This window comes from Orycteropus afer, unplaced genomic scaffold (assembly GCF_000298275.1).
Source record: "Orycteropus afer afer isolate SDZICR_OR568_19922 unplaced genomic scaffold, OryAfe1.0 scaffold00068, whole genome shotgun sequence".
Lineage (NCBI taxonomy): Eukaryota > Metazoa > Chordata > Mammalia > Tubulidentata > Orycteropodidae > Orycteropus > Orycteropus afer.
Window position 1 is genome coordinate 922,443 of NW_006921655.1, and position 27,908 is coordinate 950,350.

Below are 27,908 nucleotides of genomic sequence, written 5' to 3' on the forward strand. Positions count from 1 at the left end.
GGATTCTGTCTTTGTCCTTGGTTTTGGTGAGTTTGATGATATGTCTCGATGATTTTCTTTTGGGGTCTATCCTGTTTGGGTTCGTTGGAGTTCCTGTTTGGATATGTTCTCCTCTTTCATCGTATCAGGGAATTTCTCCTCCAGCAAATCTTGGACAATTTTCTCAGTGGTTTTATTTTTCTGTTCCTGTTCTGGAATTCCAATGACACATAGATTATTCCTTTTGATGGTATCCCACATGAACCTTAGGCTTTCTTCATTTTGTTTTGATTTTTTTTTTTCTGATTCATCCCTTGCCAAAGAATTATTCAAGTGTTTGTCTTCAATCTCATTAATTCTGTTTTCCATTGCATCAATTCTACCCTTTTGCCCTTCCAGTGTGTTACCTATTTCTAACAATTTAGTATTAATCTTCTTGATTTCTATCTGTAGATTTAGAATCATTTCTCATTTTTCATTTATTTTGTCATTTTGTTCTTGTGTTTTCTTCCAAAATTCTTCTAAGGTTTCTTCTGTGTTTTCTTTGGTCTGTCTCTCAATCCTTTGAAGATACCTAAATATAATTCTGTTGAATTCCTTATCAGAGAGTTCCAATGCTGCTTCTTCCTCAGGGATGTGTCCTGGGTCTGTATCCTGTTCCCTTGTTTCTGCCACTTTATCTTGCTTCTTTGTGTGGACTGTGATGGTCTGTTGTTTCTGAGGCATCGTGGTATTGTATTAAGATCTCTGTTAATTGTTTGTGAAGAGCAGCCAGGGTGATTCAGGCTCTTCTTGGTGGCTTTTTATCGTTGGCCCGTTGGTAGAGAAGGATGTGCTAGCTCTTGCTCAGTAAGTGAAGTAGCAGGAGGTGTGGGTGTACTTTTATCTTATGGGGACCGTTGCTGTCTCCCGCTCATTTAGACAAAAATTACAGTTGAATAACCATCAAAAAACTAAAAGCACATGTCCAAAAAATACATCATGCAATCACAGGGACAGTAACCCAGAAAAAGAAAAAGGGGAGAAAAGAAGAAGAAAACATGCAGTATCTGGGGATAGGGCATTAAGAGAAAAAGCGGTAGAAAAGGAGAATAATGAAGAGAAAAAATGGGAAAATTGCAGGGGGAAAAAAAAAAAAAACCTCAAGGAATGGGGTAAACCACAAGAAAATAAACAGGGAAAAAAGAGAAGAAAAAATTTTTTTAGTCAGGAACTAGGAAAAGGAAAGGGGGGGCGTAAACTCGGATCTGGGAGGGGAAGAATAGTGAAAAGGGCAAAAGTATTAATAATAGTAGTAGTTTTAAAACAGGCAAATACAAGCAAACTAAACACCAGAAAAAAGAAGAGAAAAAAAAAAATCAGCAGAGGACAGAGCAGGGCACCCAGGCTCTGTCCGAACACACAGACTGGGTTGGAGTTCGTGCAGTCACAGAAGGTGGGTGGGAATGAAAGTTGGCTGCACCTCCATTCACCAAGCGCTTGTGGGGTATAAGAGTAACAAGAGGAATGTCCCCCCTTTTCAGTAGTGCAGGTTCGGAGAGTTCTTGGAGTTACTGGAAAACAGAATCTCTTCCTAAGCCCCTGGAATCTGGTAGAGCACTGTCTCTTTTGGTTGTCTCTAGCTCCTGGTTATGTGTTGATTTGTTTTGTGTTGGTTTTATGGTTTAATATTTTGAAAAGGTGAAGCTGGTGTATTTTATTTTATTATTGATTCAGTTATGTTGGGTCGCTCTGCTGTTTTCTTTGTGATGGTGGAATCACTGTGTGGAATGTGGGTATGTGTTTCTGTTTGTCGTAAAGAGGGTTTAGAGTTCGAAGCAGGAGTTTTTATGGTAATTGGCTGAATATAGTTTCTTCTATTGAATGAGTGAAGTTATTGGCGGGGAAGGTGGGAGCAGAAAAATAAGGTTAGTGTTGCTAGGGTCGGTTTCTAGGGCTTTGCACAGGCTGTTATTGATGACATAGTTATTTACAAGACTGTGGCTCAATCTCAGGAAAGATTTCCATTATTAGGGAGTTGCCATTTTTCCGTCAGGCTCAGGCACACTCAAGGACCCCACCTCTGAGGCCCCTCTGTGCCACAAAGACGATCCATGGCAAATTCCCGGGACCACACTCAGCCACGGCTTCCTCTCTCTCCCTGCTCCGTTTGCCCGCTCTGCTAGTTCAGTCCCGCCAGACTGCTAATGGCTGATACCACCCACTTGCGGCGCCAAAGATGCACATGATTTCAGCTGTGTTGGAGTTGGAGGAGTATTCACTAGCAAACTGCAGTCTTGATACCAGTGACAAAGATAAGCACATTATCTCCCAGGCTGACCCAAGCCCACCCAGGGACCCACTGAGAGGGGAGCAAGCTAGGCCTCTGGTGCAACAGTAAGCTCTCTGCCTGAGTCTCAGTGGTGCTGCTTGTACCCATTTGGACTTAGGTGACCCAAATTACCACTAAAATCAGGCCCTGGCGGCAGATCCTTGGGGCCACTTGCTGGGATATTGGAGTGGTCACTGGTATGCTAATATAGGATGTCTTCTTTCTTGGCTCACGGGGATCTCAGGTGACCCCCCTTGTCCGCCAGTCAGTGACTGCCCCAGGGAAGTTTCCAGTGGCCTCTCTCGGCTGCCCGTCCATCCTCTGCCAGGTAGCTCTTTCTTAAATAATCTCCCTGTGTCTTTAATTCCACTCTTCTGTGTTTGGTGCACTCTGATTCAGTGAGTTGTTCAGAGCACCAAAATCCTTAATTCAAGTTGCTGTACCTAGTTTTTCAGACACTTAGATGCTAGAGGGAAATAGCCTGGTGCTTACTGACGAGACTCCATTTTAAATCCCCCAGCTTATTTACTTTGGATATTTCTGTAGCTGGGTTGGTTTCTGGGTTATGTCATCATGTGTGTTAATGTGTGTGACATCATGTGTATCAATTGTTGTTGGCTATTGTTGCTTCCCTGTCCAAAGAACTCCCTTTAGCATCTTTTGTAAGGTTGGTCTGGTTTTAACAAACTCCCTTAATTTCTGCTTATCTGGAAATGTCCTAATTTCACCATCATATTTGAGGAACAGTTTTGCTGGGTACATAATTCTTGGTTTGAAATTTTCCTCTTTCAAATTTTTATGTATGCTATCCCATTGTCTTCTTGCCTGCATGGTTTCTGTCGAGAAATCTGAGCTTAGTTTTACTGGTTGCCCCATGTAGGTAACTTTTTGTTTTTCCCGTGCTGCTCTTGTGATTCTTTCTTTGTCTTTGGTTTTGGTAAGTTTGATGATATGTCTGGGTGATTTTCTTTTGGGGCCTATCTTGTTTGGGGTTCGTTTAACTTCCTGAATGGATATATTCTCATCTTTCGTGATACCAGGAAAATTCTCTTCCAGCAAATCTTGGCCAGTTTTCTCAATAGTTTTCTTTTTCTCTTCCTGTTCTGGAATTCTGAGGACATGTGGGTTATTCCTTTTGATGGTATCTCGAATGAAGAAAGCCTAAGTTCTTCATTTTGTTTTGATCTTTTTTTCTGCTTTATCCCTTTCCAGAGAAGTGTTCAGGTATTTACCTTCAATCTCACTAATTCTGTCTTCCATTGAATCAATTCTGCTCCTTTGCCCATTCAATGTCTTACCTATTTCTGAAAACTTAGTATTAATCTTCTGGATTTCTGTGTGTATATTTTCTAGTTCCTAATTTTTCATTTATTTTGTCATTTTGTTCTTGTATTGTCTTTTGAAATTTTTCTAGGGTTTTCTCTGTTTTCCTCGATTTGTCTCTCAATTCATTGAAGATAACTGTGTATAATTTTTTTGAATTCCTTATCAGGGAGTTCCAATGCTGTGTCTTCCTCAGGGATGTGTTTTGGGTCTGTATCCTGGTCACTTGTTTTTCCTTCTTTATCTTATTTCTTTGTGTGGACTGTGATGCTCTGTTGTGTCCTAGGCATTGTGAGATTTTTGTGTTTATATTTACTTGGTGATTGTATGTTGGAGTGACTTGTCCACGATTTTTGTTTTCTTTGTTTTGTTTGTATGTTATCTATACAGGCAGGGTTCTGTGCTCCTCTGTTCATTAGTTGACAGCACTTATACACTCACCACCTGTCTCCTTTCCTTTTGTCAGCCTGTTGTACGTTCCTGCTTGACCTTTGCAAACAGAGCCCATTCTTAGGTCCGTGAAATCTGAATGAGAATGCTATCACTTTAAAATCCAAAATGGCCACCACTTGTAAACATTTAAAATGGCTGTTCCCTCCGGACACCAGAAAGTCAACAGCTGAGGTTGTCTCCCTCTTTGCTTTTTCCCTTCCTAGTCATAGGCCACCAGCACAGTCGTCCCCGCAGCCCTTGGTGACCAGGGCTGATCTTTAGGTCAATTCTCAGGTTCTAACACCACTTGGAAATATTCAGGCTGTTGGTCCTGTCAGAGTAGCTAACAGTCCACAGCTCCGACCATCTCTGTATTCAGTGTATCATTCAGATTTTTCCACTAGTTAGTGCCTAATCCACTTCTGTATAGTTCCTTTTGAAGTGCAGGGCTCCAGGATTATATTCTGTATCTCTATCAATTTGTTTTTCTTTTCTTTGTTGAAGAGGGTCTGTGTCACTTGTTTGCCTATTACTCCATCTTACCGGAAGTCCTTCTCGGAAAATATTTTTAAAAGTATTGGTTCTCCTACCCTTAATGTCTGGAATTGAGCTCACTCTTGTGAGTGAATAGACAAACAGCAGTCAGGCATATAGAGTGAACATTTACATCATGTGGATACACTCCTTAAAATGATCAATCATGGGAGAATAGAAGGTCAGTATTTGCACAGGGAAATAGCTCAGGGGGCAGGAATGCACAGTAAAGAAGGACACAGGGAAAAGGTTAATTACAGGGAGGAAGTGAGAAGAGAGCTTTACATTGTGGGGATTGCAGTCAAATTCATGAAACAAAATGTGTATGAACTGCCATTGGCTCTCAGTAGGGCAATTAAAGAAAGATTTACTGCTAACTTAGAATTTATAACTCATTTTATTGGACAGTGTTCGTTGGAAGATCCTCTTGCAGTTTCAGTGTCGGAATCGGCTTTTGCTAACTGGGACACCCATTCAGAACACCATGGCAGAGGTAGGCATTAGTCATGGCCCTAGGATTATGTCTGTATTCAACAGTGATTTATAGTGAAGAATTCTTTGTTTGTGCCCCACTGGAGTGCTACTACTCTATACACCGTGCCCACATAAAAGGAAGAATTTGAGCAAAGCTTGCCTAAACTGGTCCTTTAGGCATCTGTCCTGCTTTGTTATTCTGTAACATAATGACCATGAATTATTTTCTACCTCTGTGTTTATGTAGTAAATAGTAACCACATCAAGAAAGGCTACTTATCTAATGCAGAGATGTTTCTATACTAGCGTTGAATGGAGGGTGGTTTTCCTTTTTGAAAAGATCATGTAGAATAGGAGTCAATGAACTTTTTCTGTAAAGAGCCACATAGTAAATAATTTAGGTTTTGCAGCCCATATGGTTACTGTTGCTAATGCTTAGTTTTGCAACTTTAATGTGAAAACAGCCATAGTTGATACATTTACTTTCTCTCTCATACATATATGTGTGCCTGGACACAGACATCCATACTTGTACTTTCTCTGCACACCCTCATATAATTTTCATATACTGCCTTATTGTAACAATATAGCTGTTTCATTTTTCCTTTATTCCTAGCTTTGGGCTCTGTTGCATTTCATTATGCCAACATTATTTGATTCACATGAGGAATTCAATGAATGGTTTTCCAAGGACATTGAGAGCCATGCTGAAAACAAATCTGCCATTGATGAGAGTGAGTACTGTTACAGTCTTTCTTTTTTACTATCTATCATTGTAGGCAACTAAATAATTATGTAATTTTTTTTTTCTATGTGAAGACTTTTTCTCCTAGTATACATAGAAGAGGAGCTCTGGTAGTATAGTGTTTAAAGCATTCAACTACTAACCAAAAGGTTAGCAGTTTGAACCCATCAGCTACTCTCAGGAGGAAGATGAGGCAGTCTGCTTCCATAAAGATTTAAAGCCTTGGAAATCTATGGGGCAGTTCTTCTCTATTCTGTAGGGTCACTATGAGTTGGCATCAACTCGATGGCAGTGGGCTTGGGTATATGTAGAAAAGAAATTCTAGTGGCACAGTGGTTAAGTGCTCAGTTGCTAACCATAAAGTCAGTGGTTCAAACTCACCAGCCACTCCATGGGAGAAAGATGTGGCAGTCTGCTTTTATAAAGATCACCACCTTGGAAACTCTGTGATGCAGTTCCACTCTGTTCTGTTGAGTTCCTTTGAGTCAGAATCGACTCGACAGCAATGATTCTGGAATTTTTGGTATATATTGAAGGACCAAGGGAAAATAAGTTTTTTCTCTTATAAATTAAGTGTTATTTGCTTTGTAAATACTGTAAAATAGTCAATAAAAGGACTAATGTAGATGATGCTGGTCCTGTCTTGACTATTAAATCAAGCAGAATGGGCAGAGTTCAAAGAGTACTTACATTTTGGCCTGCAAAGGCCTCATTTTCCAGATAGATCTTGAAATTCATACCAAAATTATATTTTTATAGAATGACTTTCCGCTTGTGTTAAAAACAGAAAAAGAAGGATATTAGGAATTTTTTTTTATGTCTTTCTATTGTAAGCATTTTTACAACCTTGTTTATCAATACTTTTAAGCTTATTGAATAATATCTGGCTGATTTTAAGAGAGTTCTGAGGTGCTTATTACATAGACATGAAGGGACATCTACTTACTATTAGAAAATCCTTAAAGAATTGCTTATACTATGCATTGTTAATTTGTTGACATCCTTTGAAAGATGATTTTTGGGGAATGCTCGGAGTCCCAGATGGCTTGCATTGGACCTATTTGAGAATCTTATTCATAAAATGTACCTAAGACACTCTAAAAGGGAATTCTAATGAAAATACAGTGGTCATGGTAGATTTGCAGTGACTCAGTGAGAGCCAGGAGCTCTGGTGGCGTAGTGCCTAAGGCACTTGACTGCTAACGAAAAGGCTGGCAGTTCAAACCCACCAGCCACTCCTCAGAAGGAAGGTTTTGCAATCTACTCCCATAGTGATACTGCCTCGGAAACCCAAGGAGAAGTTGCTGTGAATCGGGTCCAACTTAACAGCACATAACAACAACAAATGAGAGCCACATACTTACTTGTGCCTCATTTCCTGTATATATAATAAGATGCTATAGAAAACTCTGATTTCTTGGATTCCTCCTACATAGGAAAAAGATAAGTTACAGTCTTCTTTCAGAGAATCATTGAATCAAAAGGATTTGATGAGCATAAGCATGGTAATTGCTGAGATGAGCATGATAATTGTTTTTGGTTGTTTATGTTAAATCATTATGATGTATTATTTTGGGGGTGGGGGGTCCTTCTGGCATTTCAGATCAACTATCTCGCTTACACATGATCCTGAAGCCATTTATGTTAAGAAGAATCAAGAAAGATGTGGAAAATGAGTTGTCTGACAAGGTAAGAAAAGAAGACCTTGTGAGTTTAAGCCTTGATAGACATCAACTTAAGGCTGTGGTGAGGGGTGAGGGAGGTGTGATTCCTTGAATGTATGTTTAGTTGAGGTAACAAGTTTCATTGAGAAAAGACCTTTAAGACTTGAACAGACAGAAGAGTACTTAAAATGAATCTATAATCTAAGCAAGTAACATTTTTTCTTATTTTAAACTTTTTATTATGGAGCGTTTAAGTAGAGATGCTAGTGTAATAAACCCCTTTGTACATATCCAGCTTCAACAGTGATCAACTCATGACCATACTCACCTCTTTCGATTATTGTGAAGTAAGTCCCAAATGTCATATATTATTTATAAATATTTTTGTATGTATCTCTAAGCATTTGTTGTTTTTTTCTTTTTAAGTACATAACCACAAACCATTAATGCCCCTACTGAGAAAGATACTAAGCCCCATTATATTATCGTGTATCATTAAGTACTCAGTGCTAAAGGGGCAGGAAGGCAGCATCTTGTGACCTCCTCTACCGACACAAAAGGAAGACAGGATCAACAGTAGCAGTCCAAGGCCTGTTCTTGTGAGGCCAGACATGCCACCACCCACCAGCCCTCTTACCAACCTTGATCCCAACCGTCCCTCTCACATCACCCACCACCACCACTCTGCTGGGTTTGAGACTTTGCTGCACTGACCATACTGAATTCACAGATTATGGGGTTTATTAGGGAAGCAACAGACTACAATTTAAGTTCAGGAATGCTGTCAGTCTCTCTCTCTCGGTCGGCAGTGTCTGTTAGTCTCTCTCTCAGCAGTATGTCTGTCTCAGCCAGCAGTGAGAGATTTCTTCTGCCTCTAAGAGGGCTCATTTTGAGCCTGGCAGAGTGCCAAAACCAGCCAGTTCTCAACATCAAAGTTCTACACACCTGAGAGATAACTTTCCCAGAAGATTAGTTTGTGCTGCCCCGGGTGGATGGCTTTAACAAGCAGCTACTCAATTGCTCACAGCAAAGCAGAAGTTACAAAGACTATGGCTAGAAAAACCATACTATGTAATTCACTGCACCACACTCAGATATCCCTGTTATGTTTTTGCATGTGTGTGTGTCTCTTTTTTAAAGTTGTAAGTTTGTTGAAATCAAGATCCGGCCAAGGTCCACATGTAGCATTTGAGTGATAAATCTCATAAGTATCTTTAATTCCTCCCTTCTTTTTTCCCTTGCTTTGTTGTATTACTGTGGTATTTTCTAACATATCCCTCTGTCTACTGTATTTCCGCTGAAAGTTAGATTTAGACGTTTAATGTGCTTCCAAGTTGCAGCTTTTTTTTTTTTTTAAATACAAAGCTAGTCATTTTGGTTTATAAATGTCTTTTTTTTTTTTTAATCCTGACCAGACCACTGTAATTTTCTTTTGTCTCTTATGAATCCTTTCTCTATTTTTCTTCTTTTTTTTTGAGTTCCAATTCTTCAGTGGTTTCCCCCATCTTCTGTAGATTCCACCTGTTTTCACAATTCTGATCTCTGCTTGTAGATTATCTTTCTAGATTCTTGATAATATCAGGTAATTGACTGTCTAGGAAACTAGATCACGATGACTCTTTGGTGAAACTGGCTGATTTTTAATTTAGAATCATGGTAGCAGTATAACACAGATATACCTGATAGAAGGAAAATACTTTTAAAAAAAAAGTCCTTGAGGCTTTCAAATAAGAAAATATTTTAAAAATCAATGGCAGTATCATCATTTCTGTTCTTTAGAGGTTAATAGGGAGATGATCAGAAGATAAAGCATGGTGCACTATAAAGTATAAATTTCTTAAATGTCATTTAATGTTTCTAATCTTTTATCACTCAAAAATATGTATTTATTGAACTCTTACTGCTTGCCAAACATTAGTACATAAAGATAAAGGCTTTAGTCAAGCTTCCAAGGAATATGAACAGAAGAATAACTGTGATATTATGTGATAGAGGGTATAAGGTTTGTCTATATAAACTGTAATGGGAATAAAGATAAGGAAGTAGTTCTGTTAGGAAAGCTTAGAGAAGACATCAAAGCAGAGAAGACATGTGAACTAAGTCTTAGATGATGAGTTGGCATTTATTAGAATAACACGGTAGACAGGTAATGCTAAACAACAAAAGAACACTATGGGCAAAGGTAGAGCAGCATTCAAGTTTGTAGCATGTTTGGTAAACACCATTCAAATGATTTTGGCTAAGGTGTTTAGGAAGGCATGGTGATAAAGAGACTGGGACAATAAGAGTAGGTTAGAATATAGAAGATTCTCTAAACCTAGGTGAGAGGTTTTCATGTTTTTATGAAACAATGAGGTATTTAAGCAAATGTACATTGAAGTAATGTACATTGAAGATTTTTTAGTAGTTGAATTACTGTATAAGATTTGTGTGTACATTATATTAGAACCAGGAGAGATTGGAGGCAGAAAGACCCAAAAATACTAGTCTAGGCTAGATATGATAAAGGCCTGCATTAGGGCAATATAAATGATCAGAAAGAGTAGTTTGAGGTAAATATCCAGTTGCATTGATTGGTTTAGGAAATGGTAGAACATGAGAGAGAGAAAAAAGTCAGAGCTGCCTGAAGTTTGTCTTTGGGCATGTGAGTAAATGGTAATGCCATTAACCAACTTCATTAATTGCAGAGAGCTTTTTTTTTCTGCTGTGTCACAGAGTTGTGACAAATCCTCTACAGTTAGTACAAATCCTCTGGAGTGTCATTATCATAGTAGGTAGTTGAAAATGTGGGTCTAGGATTTTTGAAATATATTTTTGCAAGTCACTGTGCTGTTTGGTGTACAGGAAATGGAGGAAGTCGCCCATGGTGAACACACAGAGTGACAGAAGAGGGTCAAGGAAAGAACATTTTTCTGTCTGGTTATCCATATCACAGGTTTATAGAGAAATAAAGTTCACATGAGTATATTATTTTCTCAGTAATCTGGTTTACATGAGTTTTCAGCTTTAAGCTGACACTGAATTTTCTTATCAACTCTATTTCCAAATATAAATGTTGTTACTGATTTTTAGATTGAGATTCTAATGTACTGCCAACTGACCAGCCGACAAAAGCTGCTGTATCAGGCATTGAAGAACAAAATTTCCATTGAGGACTTATTGCAGTCTTCTATGGGCTCTACCCAGCAAGCACAGAACACTACCAGCAGTCTCATGAATCTGGTCATGCAGTTTAGGAAGGTAAGCTGACTTCAGAAAAAGGCACTATTATTAATGCCAAATAAACAAAAGGATGTCAGTGGTCCATTGTTGTTATGATAGTAGTAAGAACAAATAAAAGCAATACTGTTAAAAAAGATGAAAATGAGTAAGTGTACATTACAAAGGTAAAACATTGCGGAGTTGAGGTCCCTTGTCATTTCGTAGAGTGATACCTGTACATGAGAATGTTGTCTTACCATTTCTCTTCCTCTTAGGTATGTAATCACCCAGAGTTATTTGAAAGGCAAGAAACATGGTCTCCATTTCATATTTCCCTAAAGCCATACCAGATTTCAAAGTTTATCTACCGTCATGGACAGATCAGGGTTTTCAACCATTCACGGGACAGGTGAATCAATTTGTTTATCTGTTTTTAATTAATTTAGTATCTCTTAACTGTAAGAATTTTTTGTATTTTGGGGTTTTGTGGCTTAGTATATAAATTTAGTGAAGGGTTTTTAAGTTTCCCAACAATGAGGTATTTAAGCAAAGGTTGGACAACGATTTGTTGAGGGATCTTGTGGTAGGAATTTGAGCACTAGGGTTTACTAGATAACCTAAATGCTCTATCCACTTCCAGTTGTCATTGTCTTTTCTTAATTTTTCTGACTTAGGAATGTATACCTGTATGCCAATATGTATACTTGCCCCATGAGGGAATGACAAATGTTTCTGCCCTTGTACTGAAAGTGGTTCATGTTATATGATCGGTGACTTGATGCTTTGTACATGATTATATGACATTTGTGAACAACTAGTGTATTACCCATGTTTATGGTCACAAGTGGTTTATTTTACCCTTGAAATGGCATTTGTGAGAGAACTGATTAGATTTCAAATTAATCAAATTTATCTTCTTCTGAGGCTATTGGAGAGTTGAAGTTGAATACTCCATAATCATTTTAGAGTTAGCAGTACAGACTTGGTAAAGTGAAATGGTTGTGAAAGGCAGTAATACATTATAGAATGCTTCCATTCAGAAGATAAGTGTATGGGTCCACTCCTCACCTCTGAGTTAGGTTGGTCCTGCCTTCTGGATTTTTTGACAAGCTCCCAAATGATTCTTCCGTGTACCCATGTTTAAGAACTATGGATTAGAAAACTCCTCCTTTGAAAGCAGTACTGTCGAAATAATCATCAGCAATAGTTAGCCTGATAGGACTGAAATTGAAACATATTTCTTGGGTTTACTTTCAAGAGTTCTTTGCCTGTGATGGTGCCAGGCTAATTCTTAACTAGATGAGCAGGAAGAAATCAACCAGAGCGCTTGTGTTTTTTGCTTTAATACAGTATTTGACAGTTTGCAGTCCTGGAATTAGGATTCTCTGAAGTGAAATGAGACTACTTTGAACTTATATTATCTCCTTTTACCTTAATTAAATAGTAATTTGGGAGCTCTGGTAGCATAGTGCCTAAGGTACTTGACTGCTAACCAGAAGGCTGGCGGTTCAAACCCACCAGCCACTCCTTGGAGGAAGATGGGGCAATCTACTTCCATAGTGATACTGCCTCGGAAACCCAAGGAGGGGTCACTATAAGTCGGGTGTGACTCAACAGTAAACAACAACAACAAATATAAATACTTTCTGACATTTATGCCATAATTTTTGCCTGGTCACTTGACGACAACATCTGAACTCTTAAAGGTAGAAACAAGTTTGAATATGAGTTTCTTCAATTTGGAACCTTCAGTCTAGTTTAGTTCCCAATAGTTATAATTTGTTTGGATTTATTTTGCAGGTGGTTAAGGGTTCTTCTTTCTCCGTTTGCACCAGACAATATCCAGCAGTCTCTCTTCCACAGAAAAGGTAAGTATCTTGATCTTTGGGAAGAAAGGTATGTCAGGGATTTACTAGGGAGCTTTTTATTTTGTTAGGTGACTGATTCAGAACTAGTAATAGTTTTGCCTAATGCTACATGTTTATTTATAAAGTTTTAATCTTACTAAGATTAAATTAGCAGTCTTCATCTGTGGGCTCTATTATTTGTGGCTATAACAAGAAGCAATAGAAAATGGTCACATTGACCTTCCACATCTTTATTTTACACTTGCCTCTTCTGAAGAATGTCATACCCTTGAAACTTGGCAAAGACAATGCAGGACTCTATTATTAACTAAGGCGCTCTGGTAGCATAGTGCCTAAGGAACTTGACTGCTAACCAGAAGGCTGGTGGCTCAAATCCACCAGCCAGTCCTCGGAAGGAAGATGGGGCAATCTATTTCCGTAGTGATACTGCCTCGGAAACCCACGGAGGGGTTGCTATGAGTTGGGTCCAACTTGATGGCACAAAACAACAACAACATTATTAACTAGTGACTTATTTCCTTTCTCTTTATCCTGTGAAAAAGAAGCTACTGAGCTTTGAATATTGTTCAAAGTATTGAGGCCAAGGTTGGGATCTTTCACCTCTGCCCACTGTTCTTTCCTTTTATTTCTACTGACATGTTAAAAAGAGAAGGCAGTTAGCCAAGTAACCAGGAACCCTAAAGGTAAGTGATGAACCAGGTCTGCTCTGGCCTATATATGCCACATCTCTTAGATGGCTTGCCTCTTCTACATGTGAATTACAGTACAGAGATAAAACCCTGATGTCCATCAAAGTGGCTAGAATATAAATGTCTTTTGGTTTTGGGGTTAAATTTAGTAGTCCAGCAAGCTTGAATGTTATCTCTTTCTTTGTTTTGAGTTGATAACTTTGTCCTTTGATATTCCAGGTGTTAATGAAGAAAGCTGTTTCTCTTTCCTTCGATTTATTGATGTATCTCCAGCAGAGATGGCAAACCTCATGCTTCAGGGACTTTTGGCCAGGTGAGCAGTTTACTTATTGTTCAGTGAGAATAACCAGCAACAAAGGTTGAATAATGTAAAGTTAATTATTAAATACTATGGCATATCATTTTAGAGAGGATCTCATTCTTCTGTTGTTAAGAAAAAAATTTATAAGAGAATAGTATTATTTTTAATAATTTAATAATTATATGATATTTCATAATATACCTTAAACAAAAACTATTTGGATTCCTCTCCCTTATTATACCTGTTCTTCAAGTCTTCTAATTTCTAGTTAGTTTCTTAAGTTTTACTGCTTCCAAAGGACAAATGGGGGCTGTTGATTCAATTAGTTAGGGGTGATTGCAGCATAGGCTTCTTTTAGTGTTACTCTGGGCAACTTAGCTCTGTGTTCTTTTTCTCTAGCATAATGACTTTACTTATTTTACTACTTTGTATTTGTACTAATTGACTTTATAGTAATATTTGAGCAGCAATGTTAGGCTGGCGCAGAACTGGGCAAGTTTTACTCTGTTGTTCTTAGGGTTGCTGTGAGTCAGAACCAACTTTATAGTACCTAACATGTTGTTAGGTTTATTTACAAAGCCTGTCACCCTGATAGAAGGGTGTTTTTTTATTGATAGTATTAAATTTTCCTTACTAGTGAGAGGCACTTTACCAAAAATGTTAGTTTTCCTCCCTAGCAAACCAAGTAGCATACCATAGGTAGCAAATCACGTCATGCCAATGACAGAATTTATGGAACAGAAATATGAAACAACTTTGTCTGAACACAGGAAAGAATCAGCTGTTTCTAAAATGCTCATTATTTTAAAAAGAGACATGTTATTGAGAGACAGCCCTTGGAAGGTTCCTCACTGCGATGAACAACCCTCAGACCTCCATGGAGCACTGAATAAGCATGTTTGCTGTGGTTTGTTTCAGATGGTTAGCTCTTTTCCTGTCTCTGAAAGCCTCCTACAGGCTCCATCAACTGCGCTCCTGGGGAGAGCCAGAAGGGGAGAGCAAGCAGAGATATCTGAGAAACAAGGATTTCCTTCTTGGGGTTAATTTTCCACTCTCCTTTCCCACCCTTTGCAGCTGCCCTTTGTTAAAGGTAAGCAATTATTTCAGCATAAATTCCCTTTATCTTTGAATCAGAAAAGGTAGTAATAAAGTAAATGATGAACCCATAATCGTCCCAAGGGAGTGGATACAGTGTATTCAGTTAAAAGTTAATATAGGAATGTACACAGATCTTAAGTGTATAGCTTGATAAACTTATTCCTATGTGATAACTAGGAGCTCTGGTAGCATAGTGCCTAAGGCACTTGACTGCTCACCAGAAGGCTGGCGGTTCAAACCCACCAGCCACTCCTCGGAAGTAAGGTTGGGCAATCCTACTTCCGTAGTGATACTGCCTCGGAAACCCAAGGAGGGGTCGCTATGAGTCAGGGCCGACTCGATGGCAAACAACAACAATGTGATAACTACCTCCATCAAGATATAGGACATTTCCTGAACATGAGAAACATAAGTAATGTCACTAAACTGTACATAAGGAGCCCTGGTGGCACAGTGGTTGAACACTTGGCCGCTAAGTGAAATGTGAGCAGTTTGCACCCAGTAGCTGCTTCACAGGAGGAAGATATGGCAGTCGGCTTCCGTAAATATTACAGCCTGAGAAACCCTAGGCGGCAGTTCTACTCGTTCTGTAGGGTCACTATGAGTAGGAATCAACTTGAGGAACAATCTCATGGTAATGGGTTAAACTGCACGTTAAGACTGTTGAAACGGCAAATGTTCAGTTATCTATATATTTACCAGAACGATGTTTACTTGTGTTTTATTGACTATGCAAAAGCATTTGACTATGGATCATAACAAATTATGGATAACATTGAGAAGAATGGGAATTCCAGAACATTTAATTGTACTCATGAGGAACCTGTACATAGACTAGGAGGCTATCTTTTGAACAGAACAAAGTGATACTGCATGGTTTAAAATCAGGAAGGGAGTGTCAGGGTTGTATCTTTTCACCGTAATTGTTCAATCTGTATGCTGAGCAAATAATTTGAGAAGTTGCAGTATATGAAGAAGAATGCAACCTCAGGAATGGAGGAAAACTCATTAACAATGTGTGATATGCAGATGAAACCACCATGCTTGCTGAATGTGAAGATGACTTGAAGCACTTAATGATGAAGATTAAAGACAACAGTCTGCGGTATGGATTATAACTCAACGTAAAGAAAACAAGAATCCTCACAACTAGACCAATAACAGCATCATGATAAATGGAGAGAAGATTGAAGTTGTCAGAGATTTCATATTACTTTAATCCACGATCAACACCCATGGAAGCAGCAGTCAAGAAATCAGATGACATATTGCGCTCTGAAAGTCTGCTGCAAAAGACCTCTTATAAGTACTGGAAGAGCAAAGATGTCTCTTTGAAGACTAAGGTGAATTGACACATTGCCTGCAATGATGGGCTCAGTTATGGCAAGGATTGTGAGGCTGGTACAGGACTATGCAGTGGTTTGTTCTGTTGTACATAGGGTTGCTATGAGTCGACTCAGTGGCACCTAACAACCCAAACCATGGTGTTTTCATTCGCCTCATATGCATGTGAAAGCTGGACAATGAATAAGGAACACCAAAGAAGAGTTGATGCTTTTGAGTTGTGGTGTTGGCAATGGATACTGAAATTAGCATGGACTGCCAAAGGATCTAATAGATCTGTCCTTGAGGAAGCGCAGCTAGAATGCTTCTTGGAAGTGAGAATGGCTAGACTTCATCTCACCTACTTTGGTCATGTCAGAAGGGACCATTCCCTGGATAAGGATATCATGCTTGGTAAAGTGGAGGGTCAGTGAGAAAGGGGAAGGCCCTCAACAAGGTGGATTGACACAGTGGCTATAACGATGGGCTCAGGTATAGCAAGGATTGTGAGGCTGGCACAGGACTGGGCGGTATTTTGTTCTGTTGTGCATTGTTGTTGTTATTTGCCATTGAGTCGGCCCCGACTCCTAGCGTCCCCTCCTTGGATTTCTGAGGCAGTTATCACTGCGGAAGTATAGGGTCACTATTAGTCAGAGCCAACTTGACGGCACCTAAAAGCATGAACAACATATATTTACCACAGGTAAAAAATATATATATAAAACATTTCCAGTACCGTATCTAATACTTCTAGTTCAAAACAAGCAAAGGTAATCACTGTTCTCTTGCTATCACTATAGATTATTTTTGCCTATTTTTGAAGTTCGTATAAATGGAATTATCCGACATGTTCTCTTTTGTATCTAGCTTCTTTCATTCAGTATTATTTCTGTGAGATTCATCCGTGTTACATGTAGCAGTCATTTGTTCTTTTTATTGCCATGAAGTATTTGTCTGAAAAGAATATAATCTGTCTATTCCAATATTGGTGGGCATTTGGGGTTGTTTCCAGTTTGGGGCTATTATGAATAAAATTGCTATGCCCTATCTTATACATGTCTTTTGGTGGTTGTGAGCACTAATTTTGGGGGGGTTTATATCCGGGAATGAAATTGCTAAATGATCAGGTATATATATATTTAGTTTTAGTAGCTGCTGCCGAACATTTTCCCAGAGTGGTTTTACAAATTTGCACTCCCACTACCAATGTGCAAAATTTGAAGTTCTGCACTTTCTCCAATACTTGGTATTATTAAACCAAAACCAGAGAAAAAAAAATACCCCAAAAAAACTTGATATTATTAGTCCTTTTAATTGTAGCTATTTTTATTAATTTGTATTTGCATCTTGTTGTGGTTTTAAATTACATGTTGATGGAAAGTAATGATGTGAAGCACTGTTTCAAACAATTATTGGCTATTGCAGAATAGATAAGGGTATGTGTGTGACAAAAAATGAGGTCAGAGATATATGTTCAGATCACATGGGGCTTCATATGTCATTACTAAGGGTTTGGTTTTCATTCTGAGTGATATGAGTAACATTGGAAAGTTTTGAGAAGAGGAAAGGCAGTCTGTATATCCTTTGAGCTACATAAAAAGGTTTGGAAGCTAGGATTTTTTTGTTGTTGTTTTTGATTCTGTTCTTTGCCCTCTGTACACTAAATAATCAGTGACATATTGTGTTGGGCAAATCTGCTGCAAAATAGTGATGTGTCTTTGAAGACTAAGATGTGCCTGATTCAGGCCATGGTATTTTGAATAGCTTTATATGCATGTGCAAGCTAGACAACAAATAAGGAAGACTGCATCAGAATTGATACATTTGAATTGTGCTGTTGGCAAAGAATATTGAATGTACCATGGACTACTAGAAAAACAAGCAAATCTGTCTTGGAGGAGTTGCTTATCCTCCTTCAGACTGATTGCTCTTCTCAGCTCTTAAATTTAGTAATGTATATTACTACTATCATAAATGTATACTAGTTATTTTTAGTACAGGAAAGCACTATTCTTCCAAGTATTTAAGCCTGCATCTTATTTAACACTTGAAGATATGCATCATTTATTGCTTGTATTTTTAGTGGTTTTTCTGAAAATACAGTGATGTGTTGAGAGTATTTCCTTAGTGAAGTCCTTTCATGCAATTAATGAATCGTTTAAGAAATTCAGACATAACTAATATACTGTATAGGAAATTAGTAATGAAATCCCAAAGTAGACTTAATTGAAGTTAGATTCACTTCCATTTCCTCCTTGATCTTCTTCTCTTTATTGTGGGTAGATATTTGTTCTTGGTTTAGAATATATGTAGAGGTATTGAGCCAGTGGGCCATGGGTAGTTGAAAGTTTGTCATAAAAACATGTACATACGTACATATATAAAACAAAATATTCACAAAATAAAGCTTACATTTATATGCAGTACAATCTGATTTATTATATTTATTTTTTAAGACTATTGATTATAACCTGCTAAAATGATTTAATGAAGCAACTGAATACATCATGAGGTGAGATAAAGAGAGTCACCATGTAAAGATTCTGGACAGTTTTTTCATAGTAAGGAAAGAACTGTACCTTTGGGGTCTTGAGGGAAGAATCTGACTTTCTGAATATGAGAAGGAAGTTCAGAAGCTGGTCAGTGAACAGTTCACACATTTCATTGCAGAGTTACCTTAGTATGTAGTTAGCAGTGGAGGTCCATCTGTCTGTCTCAGTTCATTTTGGTATATATATGTCCCTGGTTTTCAAAGGTAGCATAAATAAAGATAAGCAAGTTTGAAAGAACCAACTGACTCTAAATCGAGTGAGTAATTTATTATGACAACTATCCCCCAAGAATGACTTTGTTAAAATATACCCAGCATCATTATGTACTGTTTCTCACACTGGTTTCTCTGGACTTCTAAATGTGTTTTGGGAGACCTGTGGATTTTCTAAGAAACATTTCTCTCAAGGACATAAGTTTTGTCTGTTTTACGTACAGTAGAAAAAGACATTTTAGACATCCTTTAGAACAGATTTCCAAAATTTGTTAAGAGTATACAGTAAAAATTGAGACATATTAGCATACAAATATATATATTATAACCAAGCTTCCAAATTTCATAGCCTACGCTGATACTGCAAATTTACAGCTTTAAAAGATATGTGAGGTTGACAAATGAGCCTTTTAAAACTATAAGCCATCAGTTATGGACAGCAGTGCTGAGACTTTAGTAATGTCTATTGTGCCTATGTTTTAATTGTTCCGGTAGTTTTAAATGCAAGATCTTGGATTTTTTTTTTTTCATTATATTGCTTTATGTGGCATAAATTCATATTCCTATGCTTTGTGCTTTGTGACCTTTCATTGCTTGTATGACTTGTTTCCTGCCTTCACAGTCTACAGAAATATTTCTGGCATTGTTAATACAATTTACAAATCTTATAGGAGATACTTTTGCTTAAGATTCTTGTTGTGTTGTTGTTATGTGCTGTCAAGTCAGACCGGACTCATAGCAATCCCGCCTTGGGTTTCCGAGGCAGTATGACTACAGAAGTAGATTGCCCCATCTTCCTTCCGAGGAGTGGCTGGTGGGTTTGAACCGCTAGCCTTCTGGTTAGCAGTCAAGTGCCTTTAGGCACTACGCTACCAAAGCTCCTTAGGATTCTTAGTACTATGGAATCAGAAAGCAAATTGTTTTATTTTCACAGAAAACCTGTACCCATTCTCACTGTTTTAAGCAAGAATTCTGAAAATATTAATTGAGGAGTATTTGCTGTTACTTTTGTGGTGAATTAGAAAGCCAAGAAGGAGAAGAAAAATCTTGAAAGATTAGAAAAAGGCCACTGTACAAAGGTGGAATTGTCTTTAAAACTTGAAGGAGATAGGGAAAAAAAAAAAGCACTGAAAAGGTGCTTAGCTCCAGTTTTTTTTCCTTCTGTAGGTAGATGACTAGTCAAATAGATTATAGAGCTAAAGAGAACTAGTAGACATAATATATTATTAATATATTCTAATACATTAACACTTTTAACCCTTTTTACTTCTAGCCATTTTTCCTCTGTAATCCCCCCAAGAGTTACTGTAGGCAAATATTTGCATGGTTTCCAATTTTTGTTATTACAAGTAGTGCTGCTATTAACATTACTATGCATGCCTTTTCATGAATATTCATATGCATTGGGGGAGGTATATCTAGAAGTAAAATTGCTTCAGCATAGATTATATACATGTTCATCTTTAATAGATACTGCCAAACAGTTTTCTAAAGCACTTGTACCAATTTTTACTCTCATTAACATTGTATATGAGAGTTCCATTTACTCCACATTCTTCCCAGAATGTGGTATTGTCTATTTGCCTTTATTTTAGCCCTTCTGTGTAAAAGGTTAGGGAGTTCTGATGCTGCAGTGGGTTAAGCATTGGCTACTAACCAGAAGGTCAGTGGTTTAAACCCACCAGCTGCTCTGCATGAGGAAGATGAGGCAGCAGCTTCCATAAAGATTTACAGCCTTAGAAACCCCAGGGGGTTGCTGTGCGTTGGAATTGATTTGATAAGTGGATTTTGGATGTAAAGAGTCGCTATAATCAGATTTGACTTGATGGCAGTAGGTTTGGTTTGGTTTGGTTTGTTGTAGTGATCTCTCATTGTGATTTTAAACTGCATTTCCTTCATGAATAATGATACTGAATACCCTTTCTTAGGTTTACTGGCTTTTTGGCTAACTTCTGTTATGAAATACTTATTCTTTCAAGTCCCTTGCTTACTTTCCTAATGGGTTGTCTGATTTTTCTTACTGAGTTGTCATTCCTAATATATTCTGGATATTAGTTCTGTATGTGTTGCACGTATCTTCAACTCTTTTTCACTGTCTTGATGATGTCTTTTGATGAATAGTTAACATTTTTATTGCCTCTTAAAGAAATCTTTGCCTACAGTGAGGTCATGAAGATAGTCCTCTATATTTTTCTTAAAACGTTTTCTTGATTTACCCTTCACAGATCTATAATGTTTGTGTGGTGTGTGGGGTAAGGGCTGTCTTTTTTCATACATATTGTAGATGCCCTTTTGACCCACTCCATTTATTGAAAAGATCATCCTTATTATACTGTACTTCAGTTATAAAAACAGGTATCTGTATGTATGGGTCTGTTTCTGGACTTACTCTGCTCCATTGTACCATTTGTCTAGCCTTGAATCAGTACTAAAAACAAAAACCAAATTTACTTCGGTCAAGTCAGATCCAACTCATAGCGACCCTTCCTTGGCTTTCCCAGGTGGTATCACTACAGAAGTAGATTGCCCAATCTTCCTTCTGAGGAGTGGCTGGTGGGTTTGAACCACCAGCCTTCTGGTTAGCCATCAAGTGCCTTAGGCACTATGCCACCAGAGCTCCTAGAATCAGTACTACTATAACCTAATAACTGTAGGCTCGTAATAAGTCTTAAATCTGTTAGTCTTAATTAGTCTTAAATCAAGTCCTCTAGCTTGATTTTCTTTCAGTATTGCCTTGATTATATTAGCCTTTTGCATTTTCATACACATTCTAATTCCATTTTTCAGCAATCTAAATAGTGTAGGCCATTGGTCACCAAATATTTTTGGTCATGTACCCCTGTTACTAAGGAGCTCTGGTGATGCAGTGATTCAAGCACTCAACTGCTAACTAAAAGGTCAGTGGTTCAAACCCATTAGCTGCTCCACTGGAGAAAGATGAGGCAGTCTGCGTCCATAAAGATTTACAGCCTTAGAAACCCTATGGTGCAGTTCTACTCTGTCCTGTAGGGTTGCCGTGAGTTGGAATCAACTCCATAGCAATTGGTTTGGTTTTGGATTTTCGTCCTGTTACTAAAACATTCTTAATCCACTTTCCCAATACCTGTAGGTTATTTTATCTAAAATTATACATAATATAAACATTGATATTATTTACATTATGAAGCATATTTATGCTTACTTTGGAAATTACTACCTTGACAGTAAAACAGACTTAGTTAAATAGGGAAATGGTGATAGTGAATAGAACCTGTGGAGAGATGCAGTGTTTACTGGAGAGAATACTTCTTTTTCTTCTTCATACAACTGCCTTTCAAATCAAAACAGTTTCTCGAGGAGTTTTCAGTTGGTTGATCCCAGTGGACAAATGGAATTGAGTGGATAGGGCTTGTATATGAGAGTGTGTTGTATATTCAGAGCTTGTTGACTGAATGAACTGCAGTGGTGGAATGTGATCTTGGCACAGTGGTTATAGGTTGTCAGTGCTCCTTTTTTTTTTTTTTTTACCTACTCCATGCGACCTTCAGAATAGCCTCACATCATCAAAGTAGTTCAGCAGAAATAAAAGGACATGTAATTGATGCTATTTATAAATATGTCACTACACACCACAGTGTCTACTGTGGGCAAGGTATGTTATCAAGTCATGGACCCTGCCTTCTAGTAGGAGGAAAAATCATTCATGCACATATTTAAATACACACACAAACTAAAAATGGTTCACCAGGGATCATCTTTCAGCCAAACAGTACACAGGCCTATAAAGTGAACATTAACATCCATGAGGAACAGATTCCTTGGAAGAATCAACCATACAAGACCAAAAGGCAATGTGTGTCCAAAAACAGAAGGCAGGAAGAGGCAGGAAAGATGGGCAGATGGAATGGGTAACTCAGGGAGGAAGTGGGAAAAGTGCCATTACATTGAGGAGATTGCAACTAATAACATGAAACAAAATGTGTATAAATTGTTGAATGGGAAATAATGTGCTCTGTAAACTTCCACTCAAACCATAATAAAATGTTGAGAGAGAAAAAAAGTTTGAACAAAGTGACAGAATCATTTACTAAAAACTTTGCTTTTAAATGATAGCGGAAAGAAAAGATAATTCAAGCTAAGAGAATGAAAAGATAAGCCACAGACTGAGAAAATGCTTGTAAGACACATAACCTGATCAAGGACTTGTACCCAAAATATAAAATAATGCTTAAAAATGTAACATAAAAACCAACTATCATAGGTTGAATTGTGTTCCCCAAAAATATGTGTCACTGTTACTGGGCCATGATTTTTGGTGGTTTGGCAGTTAAGTAATGATGTAATGTGACAGTTATGTAATGATGTAATCATCTCCCCTTGGTGTGATCTGATATGATCAGCCCTGATCTGATGTAAAAGCATTAGAGTGGGATTTAACATCCTTATTCTTGCTATAGCCCTTATCTGATTAAGGGAAGTTTCCGTAGGTTGTGGCCTACATCACCTTTTCTCTTATAAGAGTTAGAAGAAGAAAGAAGGGAGCAGAAAAGAGGGACTTGCTACTTCCAAGACACCAAGAAAGAGCTAGGAGTGGAGCACCTCCTTTGGACCCATGGTCCCTGTACTTGAAATCTCCTAGACTCAAGCAAGGTTAATGCCAGGACACGTTGAGATCTCTAAAGAATGCCAGGCCCACAAATACTGAAAGGAGACAAGGACCTTCCCCTAGAGCCAACAGAGTGAGAAAGGCATACCCTAGAGCTGGTGCCCTGGATTCGTACTTTTAGCCTTCTAGAAAGAAACTGAGAAAAGAAATTTCTGTTTGTTAAAGCCATCCACTTGTGGTATTTCTGTTATAGGAGAACTAGATAACGTAACATACCAACTCAATTTTAAAAATAGGCAAAAGACCTAAGTAGATACCTCATTAAAGAAGATACACACATGGTTATGAGCTCTGGTAGCGCAGTGCCTAAGCACTTGACTGCTAACCAGAAGGCTGGCGGTTCAAACCCACCAGGCACTCCTAGGAAGGAAGGTTGGGCAATCTACTTCTGTAGTGATACCGCCTCAGAAACCCAAGGAGGGGTCGCTATGAGTCGGGTCCGACTCAACAGCACATAACAACAGCAACAACAACACACACAGCACATAAGCACATGAAAAGATGCTCAACATTGTATGTCATTAGAAAATTAAAAATTAAATAAGATACTACTACATACCTATTACCCCACTGTCATCTAGTTGATTCTGACTCATAGCGATCCTATAGGACAGAGTAGAACTGCTGCATAGAGTTTCTAAGGCTATAAATCTTTATGGAAGCAGACTGACTTCCTCATCTTTCTCCCACAGAGTAGCTGGCAAGTTTGAACTGCTGACCTTTTGGTTAGCAGACCAGTGCTTTAACCACAGTGTCACTAGAGCACCTGCATACCTATTGGAATAACTAAGTTATAGAACACTAGCAACACCAAATGCTGGCAAGGGATCTGGAGCAACTGGAACTCTCATTCATTGTTGGTAGGAATGCAAAAAGGTACAGCCACTTTGGAAGATAGTGTGCCAGTTTATTACAAAGCTAAACGCAGTCTTACCATATAATCCAGTGTCCATGTTCCTAGGTATCTACCCAAATGAATTGAAAACCTGCGTATGAATGTTTATAGCAGCTTTATTCATAATTTCCAAAAATAGAAAGCAACTAAGATGTCCCTCAGTAGAAGAAAGGATAAACAGACTATGGTACATCCATGCAATGGGAAACTATTCAGCATTAAAAAAGAAATGAGCTTTCAAACCAGAAAAAAAAAGACATGTAGGAACCTTCAATGCATCTTACTAAGTGAAAGAAGCTAGTCTGAAAAGGCTACATACTATATAGTTACAACTATATGACATCCTAAAAGGAGACCTGGTGACGCACCAGTTAAGCTCTCACCGTTAACTGAAATGTTGGCAGTTCACACCCACTCAAGCAGCTCTGCAGGAGAAAGACAGAACAGCCTGTTCCTTCAAGATCACAGCCTAAAAAATCCTATGTGGCAGTTCTGCTCTGTCACATGAGGTCACTGTGAGTTGAAATCAACTCAGCACCTAACAACAACATACGACATTTTGGAAAAGTGACAGTGACAACATCAGAAGTTCAGGGGAAGGTGTTAAAGGAGGAATAGGTGAAGCACGGGAGATTTTTAGGGCAACAAAACTATTCTGGACAGTTGTAGTCAAGATTTTACCTAAGATTGCAGTTATCTGAAAGCTTCACTGGGGCTGAGGGTCTGCTTCCAACGTACCTTACTCACATGTCTGGCAAGTTCTAGCTTGCCTTTGGCAGGAGGCCTTGGTTCCCTTACCATGTAGACTTGTCCATAGGGCTGTTTGAATGTCCTCTTGGCATGACATCTGACTTTTCCAAGAGACAGGAGGAAGCCACAATGCCTTTTATGGCCAGCGGCTCCATGAGACAAGAGACATGATTATGTGCTCCCATAAAGATTACAGCCTGGGAAACTATGGGGTAATTCTACTCAGTTGTCTTATATGGTCACTAGGAGTTGGAATCAATTTGATGCCACACAACAAACAAACCCAGCCCACACTCAAGAAGAGGGAAATTAATTAGGCTCTACCTTTTGAAGGGAGGTGTTTATCAAAGAATTTGTGGATCTGCCTTTAAACTATTGAGTCCTTTTACAGTCATTCTGATGCCGTTATGTTAGCTACCTAATCATAAAGAATGTTTCGGTATTCTCTGTTCTGAAATTTTGGCTAAGGCTATAAATGGGTTTTAACTATGGTACCATGAAAGTTCTTAAGCTGGAAGGGATTTTGGAATTGCTCCTGGCTTTCAGTGTTACCTATTTTTTTAATCACAGTTTTATTAACCTTAGCAAATATCAGCTGGGGAAAATATTAAATACAGTGCAGTGTGATACCTGGCTTTAATCTTCAACAAGTATTCAAATGTCACAAATTCATATTGTGAGCAAGATTTGTTTCACTCCATGCTCTATTATATTCTATATCTTGCATGTTTATTTGATTTGGCAGCTTAGTTCTGATTATGTAACTTTGGTTATTCATAAACGTAGTGCGTAAGAGAGACCGTTTCTCCAACTCTTTGTTTTGCTTTCATTTGTAGTACTAGGAAGTGGAGTAACCTTATTTTAATATACAAAATGAGCACAAACTATGTTTCAAGATTTTGATGGCAAAAACATGTAAGTGAAACTGAACCCAGATTCCATGTTCCAGATCAGTCTTAAAAGTAAAGTGTGAGCCTGTTCCCAGATAGATACATAGGCCTGAGAGAAGAGACAAAGAAATGCTAAAATTTAAAGGAGGGAGCATCAGAATATTTACATTATGCAAATGTATGGAGAAAAAAAAAGTTAATTGGTTATCAGGAGCAATGAGGAGGAGGGAATAGGAGTTATGCTGAAGGGGCACTGAGTTTCTGTTTGGGGTGATGTAATTAATTCCACTTAAAAAATGTTTAAAATAGGAAATTTTGTTATATACATTTTGCCACAGTAAAATTAGTAGATACTGTTCCAGGAGCCAATATCCTAAATAAAGCTTGTTCTTATTTCTCTGAGGAGACAAATAATGAGTGCTGACTTAGCTACATGTGGACTTCTTGTTCTTGACAAGCTGTCTCAGATCACATACTACCCAAGCCCTATTCAGCAGTCTAATCCAATCCCCTCAGCATATTCTCATGGATATGAATGAATCTGGACAGTGAGAAGTTCTTTTTTTCCCATTGCAACTGTAAAATCCTTGTCTCACCCTGCAATAAATGTCAAATGTCAGTTCTGTGTTAAAGAATTCAAGGAAGTGACATTCTCAATATTCCTAGTTTTGGGATATGCATAAACACCATGGAGCAGACTAAACTAGGCTAAGGACACAGATCATTTGACACCTATGGGTGTTTTAGTCCAAAAGTTTAGGATCTTTTAAATCTTTTAACTTGTGAATGCTTCTCTGATAATTTCCTTATCTTGTGATTCTTGTGTGAAAAGGTTGTTCCCTATGTTCCACCCTGCTTTACTGGGAGAATTTCAGGAAGAAATTTTTGTTCAGCACAGTTCATTCGTAAATTCATTCTCGCCCACAACCACCTCGCCCCTCTTCCCTATGGTGCTCTAGCCAGAGGTCCGTCCTTATTCTGTTTTGTAGTGGGTAAGAAATACAAGGCTCACAGATAATAAACCTTAATCTTTTGTTGTTGTTAAGAAGGGTAAAGATAAAAACCATAACCTCTGTAATTCTATGTACAACTTAGTCATCTTTTTGGGTACCAAACAGATTTTAGACTGTATCCAATTGAATGTCACATTAGAAATGATAGTTGGCAGAAACAGAGTACCAGTGTTGATTCCATCCTCTGGCTTCATCTCAGTGAGACTGTTGTCATGGTAATGGTCTACTTAAGCATGGTATGTGTTGAAAGCTTTATACACTCTATAACTCTAGTGAGTGTGTAGTGAGTAGCTCAGAAATTGAGGGCATTTCAGATTTTGCAATTTAAAGTATACAAAAGGATCTAAGCATAAAGGTTTTTTTTTTTTTAAGTGGTGTATGTTTAAATTTTAAACATTATTCTCTATTAACTGGCTATTAATGAAGAATCCCCAAACAGGAAGTTTTTGAAAACTCTTCCGCTAAATGTTAATTTTCAGCTACAGTATCTATATCTGTCTTCATTTCCTGAGATCGTGAGAGCTGCCAACGCCCCTTGTAGAAAGCTCTGAGAAGCCATTGTGTTCAGAGGTTTTCTGTATTTTATTTTCTTCCTTTTTGTTTGGTCACTTTAAATATCTGTGAAAATAGAATTTGTAAAGTATTAACATTTGATCTATAAACATTGCTCCCTTTCATTTAAAGTGAGACCTTTACTCTATATCTTAAGTTTGACATGTTCTTTAAGAACAGAAGCAGAAAATTCGTTTCTAAATGAAGACGACCTACTTTTAACATAAGTATTCTTTTTAATTTTAAACAAGACGTGGAAAACAAAGCATGGGCCCTGTATCTGAGGGAAAAACATGGGTGTGTTTTCTATGCTTCACTGTGGTAAGGAGTGTGCAGCTGTGGGGCCTATCATCCTGGCCTACTTATTTTCACTTGAGACCTTTACATGGTGCCAAAAGACTCTTTACAAAAAGCTAACTTCTCTACTATATGCACATTGTAGTGTTGGCAGCAAGAC

The 27,908-nt window shown here is 38.1% G+C and overlaps 1 protein-coding gene across 1 annotated transcript in view; it reads left to right on the forward strand.

The window, feature by feature from the left end:
• The window catches only part of INO80 (INO80 complex ATPase subunit), a 160,842-nt gene that overhangs the window by 63,866 nt on the left and 69,068 nt on the right, over positions 1-27,908 (forward strand). The window contains exons 16-23 of the mRNA XM_007940429.2: positions 4,988-5,072; positions 5,670-5,787; positions 7,402-7,487; positions 10,535-10,702; positions 10,939-11,072; positions 12,464-12,531; positions 13,440-13,533; positions 14,440-14,611. Of these exons, the coding sequence (XP_007938620.1) occupies positions 4,988-5,072; positions 5,670-5,787; positions 7,402-7,487; positions 10,535-10,702; positions 10,939-11,072; positions 12,464-12,531; positions 13,440-13,533; positions 14,440-14,611 (925 nt within the window). The remainder of the gene's footprint in view (positions 1-4,987; positions 5,073-5,669; positions 5,788-7,401; positions 7,488-10,534; positions 10,703-10,938; positions 11,073-12,463; positions 12,532-13,439; positions 13,534-14,439; positions 14,612-27,908) is intronic.